Source organism: Petromyzon marinus, unplaced genomic scaffold, assembly GCF_048934315.1.
Source record: "Petromyzon marinus isolate PM22_M1 ecotype Great Lakes invasive population unplaced genomic scaffold, UKy_Petmar_22M1.pri1.0 PM_G_Scaffold_14, whole genome shotgun sequence".
NCBI lineage: Eukaryota > Metazoa > Chordata > Hyperoartia > Petromyzontiformes > Petromyzontidae > Petromyzon > Petromyzon marinus.
Genome location: NW_027422695.1, coordinates 2429371 through 2435370, shown reverse-complemented (window position 1 = coordinate 2435370; position 6000 = coordinate 2429371). Strand labels below are relative to the sequence as shown.

The following is a 6000-nucleotide window of genomic DNA, read 5'->3' as shown; positions in this document are numbered from 1 at the left end:
TGGTAGTGGTGGTGGCGGCGTCGTTCAGTGGGTGTTAGTGGTGTTGGTGGTGGTGTCGTTCAGTGGGTGTTAGCGGTGGTGGTGTTGGTGGTGGTGTTGGTGGTGGTGTCGTTCAATGGGTGTTAGCGGTGGTGGTGGTGTTGGTGGTGTCGTTCAGTGGGTGTTAGCGGTGGTGGTGGTGGTGTCGTTCAGTGGGTGTTAGCGGTGGTGGTGGTGTTGGTGGTGGTGTCGTTCAGTGGGTGTTAGCGGTGGTGGTGTTGGTGGTGGTGTCGTTCAGTGGGGGTTAGCGGTGGTGGTGGTGTTGGTGGTGGTGTCGTTCAGTGTGTGTTAGCGGTGGTGGTGGTGTTGGTGGTGGTGTCGTTCAGTGGGTGTTAGCGGTGGTGGTGGTGTTGGTGGTCGTGTCCTTCAGTGGGTGTTAGCGGTGGTGGTGGTGGTGTCGTTCAGTGGGTGTTAGCGGTGGTGGTGGTGGTGGTGTCGTTCAGTGGGTGTTAGCGGTGGTGGTGGTGTTGGTGGTCGTGTCCTTCAGTGGGTGTTAGCGGTGGTGGTGGTGGTGTCGTTCAGTGGGTGTTAGCGGTGGTGGTGGTGGTGTCGTTCAGTGGGTGTTAGCGGTGTTAGCGGTGGTGGTGTTGGTGGTGGTGTCGTTCAGTGTGTGTTAGCGGTGGTAGTGGTGGTGGTGGTGTCGTTCAGTGGGTGTTAGCGGTGGTGTTGGTGGTGGTGTCGTTCAGTGGGTGTTAGCGGTGGTGGTGTTGGTGGTGGTGTTGGTGGTGGTGTCGTTCAATGGGTGTTAGCGGTGGTGGTGGTGTTGGTGGTGTCGTTCAGTGGGTGTTAGCGGTGGTGGTGGTGGTGTCGTTCAGTGGGTGTTAGCGGTGGTGGTGGTGTTGGTGGTGGTGTCGTTCAGTGGGTGTTAGCGGTGGTGGTGTTGGTGGTGGTGTCGTTCAGTGGGGGTTAGCGGTGGTGGTGGTGTTGGTGGTGGTGTCGTTCAGTGTGTGTTAGCGGTGGTGGTGGTGTTGGTGGTGGTGTCGTTCAGTGGGTGTTAGCGGTGGTGGTGGTGTTGGTGGTCGTGTCCTTCAGTGGGTGTTAGCGGTGGTGGTGGTGGTGTCGTTCAGTGGGTGTTAGCGGTGGTGGTGGTGGTGGTGTCGTTCAGTGGGTGTTAGCGGTGGTGGTGGTGTTGGTGGTCGTGTCCTTCAGTGGGTGTTAGCGGTGGTGGTGGTGGTGTCGTTCAGTGGGTGTTAGCGGTGGTGGTGGTGGTGTCGTTCAGTGGGTGTTAGCGGTGTTAGCGGTGGTGGTGTTGGTGGTGGTGTCGTTCAGTGTGTGTTAGCGGTGGTAGTGGTGGTGGTGGTGTCGTTCAGTGGGTGTTAGCGGTGGTGTTGGTGGTGGTGTCGTTCAGTGGGTGTTAGTGGTGGTGGTGTTGGTGGCGGTGTCGCTCAGTGGGTGTTAGCGGTGGTGGTGTTGGTGTCGTTCAGTGGATGTTAGCGGTGGTAGTGGTGGTGGCGGCGTCGTTCAGTGGGTGTTAGTGGTGTTGGTGGTGGTGTCGTTCAGTGGGTGTTAGCGGTGGTGGTGTTGGTGGTGGTGTTGTTCAGTGGGTGTTAGCGGTGGCGTCAGCGATGTGCTCCAGCTCGTCGAGGTACCGCTGTCTCAGCGACCCCAGGTACGTGGCCAGGCTGGCTCCGTCCAGCCGCGAGTGTCGCGCCGCCTGGCCCAGCCGCGTCGCGAGGCGGTGGACGGCCGCTCTGCGCAGCACGGGCGCGGAGTCGGCCTGACGCTCCATCTGGGGGGGGTCGCGGAGGGGTCACGGGGGGGGGGTCACGGGCGGGTCGCGGGGGGGTCGCGGCGGGGGTGTCGGCGGGGGTCAGCGTTGTTACCCAGCTCTTGCCGCCGATCCGAGCCAGAAGCCCCGTGGCGTCGCGCAGCAGGGAGGGCGGCAGCGATGACAGCGTGGCCATCTCCAGACCTGGACGCGGGGCACGCGGAGGGGGAGGGGGAGGGGGGGTGGGAGGGGGAGGGTGGTGGCCGTGAGACGCCGACCGCGTCGCGGAAGGCGACGGCTTCTTCTTCACGATGTTTGAGGCGCCGGCGGCCTCGGCAGGGCCGTCCCCACTTTGTGCCGCGATGAGTTTTTCCGGGCCGAGGGGTTTCCCCCCTCCCACTACCGGGACCTCGCGGAAATGCTCGGCAAATCTGAAAACCTGTTCCCTGGGGGTCGGAGATCGGGTCATCGTTCTTTCCCCCAATGATGGTAATTGGTTGTGGCGCCGCAGGTTACTTTCTTGATGGGAGTTAAAGAGCGATTTGTGATCGCGGGCCACTGATGCAGACTCCATCTCCTCGGCAACCCGCGACCGCCACCCATCCTTGCGGCGCCTCGCGGCTCTCCGAACCTCCGAGCGAGGGCTGCGGTAAGCCTCCTCATTCTCCGCCGTGGGATTCTGTAGCCGATGATAGTGGGCCTGTCGCCATCCTGAACACCTCCTCTGTCAGCCAGGGTCTCTGGGGAGGTCTGGACCGCGTACCCAAAGCAGCCATTTCAGCTGCATGAGTCACAGTCCTAAACCTCGCCCATTTACCCTCGACATCAGGAGGAGTGGGGGACGATGCCAATCCCAGCCGGCAGAGCATGCCACTAAGGGTTTGAATGGGGTCCTGGATGTACACCCACCACCGGAGTGGAAGAATTGCAGGTGCATCTTACAGATTACAAGTCGATGGTCAGAGGGCAGATCAGCTCCACGGTAGGTCCTGGTGTCAGGGACATGGGCTCGCATCCGCTGGTCCGTCACTATGTAGTCCAGCAGATGTTCTTGCTTGGACCCGGCATGCATCCATGATGTTGTGTGGATGCACCGATGCCGGAACAACGTGTTGGTATTTACAAGCCCATGGGCTGCACAAAAATGTAGCAGCCTCCTGCCGTTGTAATTGAGCTGGTCTGGCCCATTCCTTCCAATCACTCCAGACCAGGTGCATCATGACCAACTCGGGCATTCACCCAACAAGATGACTATCCCGAGGGGCCACTTTAGCTCGCACCTGTGACAGGAGGTCATAGAAGGCATCCGACTCATCGGCCTTGCCTGGATCCCTCCACGGATGTTCGTCTTCGGTGGGGGCATAAGTAACCACGACCACCACTCCTCACATCCGGTTGTTGGGAAGGCGAGCCCAAAGTAGCCTGGGGCTTACAGCTTCCCACACCTCACCACCACGCTCCCACGCCCCCTTCATTCTTTTGTTTAGAAGAAGAGCCACTCCCTGTTGTTTGGCAGTCTCCTGCCGTGAGAAGAGGACTGTCCACCCCTCATGGTGGTAGGAGCCAGAGCCGGTCCACCGGACCTCCTGAATACCACAGAGATCCAGGCGGTACCGGTCCAGCTCCCGACAGAGGAGTGGCAGCCTCTCCTCCGCAGTGAGCGTTCGAACATTCCACGTGGCCACCCGTAGTGGTTTTTCGTTGTTTCTGGAGGAGCCCCGAGGGTAGATATTCAGTCTCCTGGCTCTGCCAAATGGGGTTTGGTCAGGAGACGTCATAGACGCCTGTCCCCCCGGGGCCTCCGGCACAAGCTTATTAGTTACATATTTCGGTTTAACTCGTGGTTTCGTGGTAATTAATTGAAGGTGGAAGGGTTACCAGCCCCTCGCACCTGTCCAGAGCCCCCGTTTAGCCCCTGTGGTAGACACATTTGCCATGAGGGGAGGAGCCAATCAAAATTGGATCTCCCCCCAAAGCACTGTCCACGACAGAGTTGCCTGTCCGGCACCGCGAGGAGGTAGGGGGTTGTTTTGCCGGACCACACACACACACATGTACACACACACACACGTACACACACACACACGTACACAACAACAACAACCGCCATTCGCCACTAAGTGGCGGTGACGTCACCACGACGCTTGTGCCAGGCTATGTGCACCGTGAGGCCACGTGAAGTGTCGAACGCCCGCTGGCAGGAGGTCACTGGGCAGACCCAGGTGCCACGGGTCAACTGACTGAGATGACTGGCTGATGCACCACCTGTGCCCCCTACTGTGCCAACCTGCTGTGCTTTAGCCACCCGGCGCTCCGCTCGTTGTTCTGAGCATCGCTCCTCCGCCCTCCGTTGTTGTTGGAGGGCGACTGCCTCCAACTGCCCAGTAGCATCCTTCATGAGCCTCCTCCACAGAGGCCGATCTTGACACCGCTGGTACCAGTCATCGGCAAGTCCACTCAGCTCCACGTCCTCCTGTACCACATCACTCCATCTCTTCTCTAGCCCGTGCCGTGCCTGCTTAGCCCCCTCAATCCGGCCAAACAAAAGCTGTTTCGGCATGCGGGCTACATGACCCAGCCATCGCAGCCTTGCCTGCCGGAGGAGCTCACCGATGGGACCCTGCCCAGATCTTTCAAGGATTTGTGAGCTCCTCACACAATCCAGTCTGGTTAAACCCAGGATGGATCGTAGGCAGGCCAGCCTAAATGTTTCTAACCGGCGAAGATGTTCCACTAGGGGGGTCCACGTTTCGCAAGCGTAGAGAAGGGAGGGAATGACCGTGGCCGAGAAGACCTGAAGCTTAGTGCGGAGCGACAGACCAGGTAGCTTCCACACAGCGTTACGCAACCGATGAAAAGATATTGCCGCTCGACTGATTCGGAGTGAGACCTCTGCTGTTAAACTGGAGCCAGTCATAAGCACACTGCCCAGGTATGGGAAACTCTCCACTCTCTCCACAACTGCCCCATCACCGATTGGGAGTTGTGGGGGTGTAGTGTCCGATGGTACAAAATACCCAGGCAGGTGCTTAGTTTTGGTGGGGCTGATGGTAAGGCCCCACCTCTTAGTGGCACGCTCCAGTCTCAGCAGCAGCGTCTCCAACTCCTCCTCTGACTGAGCAGCTATTACCAAATCATCAGCATACATAACGTGGTTGAGCAATAGGGAGCCATCCCTTGACCGCACCCGGGCATCGATTAGCCTCCCATTATATCTGTACCATATGGAGATTCCCCCGGTACAGCTATTGAAGGCTTCACGAACTACGTGGTCAAAATAGATGTTAAATAATGTGGGAGCCAGAGGACATCCCTGTCGCACCCCAAGGTGTACAGGGAATGGCTCTGACTCCCAGCCACGTAGTTTTACCCGGGCCCGCTCACCATCATGAAGGTCCTTAATGATCGTGAGCAGAGGGTCAGGTACTCCAAACGCACGAAGAACACACACACGTACACATACACACACGTACACACACACACGCGTAGTACCATAGTGCGTGTCCGGCGTGTGCCCCTGCACCAGCTTGTACGTGCACGTTACACGTGGCACCGTCCGCGAGTCGTCGGCACCAGCGGCTTTACCGTCACGACGGCCGGCCCAGGGCAGCTGCTGCTGCTGCTGCTGCTGATTGCGCGACTCCACCAGGAAGTGGCTGTTGGAGACGTTGGGGTAGAGGGTAGAGAGGTGGCTCAGCTCCAGGTGGTGGGTGGCGAAGATGGTGAACGTCTGGGGGGGGGGGGGGGAGACACACAGGGGTGGTGAGGGTGGTGAGGGTGGTGAGTGTGAGTGGTGAGTGTGAGTGGTGAGTGTGAGTGGTCACCACCTTGCGCTGCAGGAGACACTCACAGACCGAGTGACAGATCCCCAGGGCCTCGTGGACCCCGGTGCCCCTCCCGAGCTCGTCGATGATCACCAGAGAGCGGTCGGTGGCTGTGCGAACTATGTAGTTCACCTGGGGTCATGGGGGTCACCGGGGGTCACCCACCCACTCACCCACACACACACCCACCCACTCACCAACTCACTCACTCACCAACTCACTCACTCACCAACCCACTCACTCACCCACCCACTCACCCACCCACTCACACACCCACACACCCACCCACTCACCAACTCACTCACTCACCCACCCACTCACACACCCACTCACCAACCCACTCACCCACCTACCCAACCACTCACCCACCCACTCACCCACCCAACCACTCACCCACCCACTCACTCACCCACCCACTCACCCACCCAC

General features: G+C 59.5%; 1 protein-coding gene across 1 annotated transcript in view; it reads right to left on the bottom strand.

Annotated features, from left to right (window-relative positions):
• Positions 1 to 1576: 1576 nt before the first annotated feature.
• Positions 1577 to 6000, bottom strand: part of LOC116937257 (mutS protein homolog 4-like) — a 31084-nt gene continuing 26660 nt past the window's right edge. The window contains exons 18-21 of the mRNA XM_076059954.1: positions 5575 to 5703; positions 5240 to 5477; positions 1863 to 1951; positions 1577 to 1768 (exon numbers count right to left, since the gene is read on the bottom strand). Coding sequence (XP_075916069.1) covers positions 1577 to 1768; positions 1863 to 1951; positions 5240 to 5477; positions 5575 to 5703 — 648 coding nt within the window. The remainder of the gene's footprint in view (positions 1769 to 1862; positions 1952 to 5239; positions 5478 to 5574; positions 5704 to 6000) is intronic.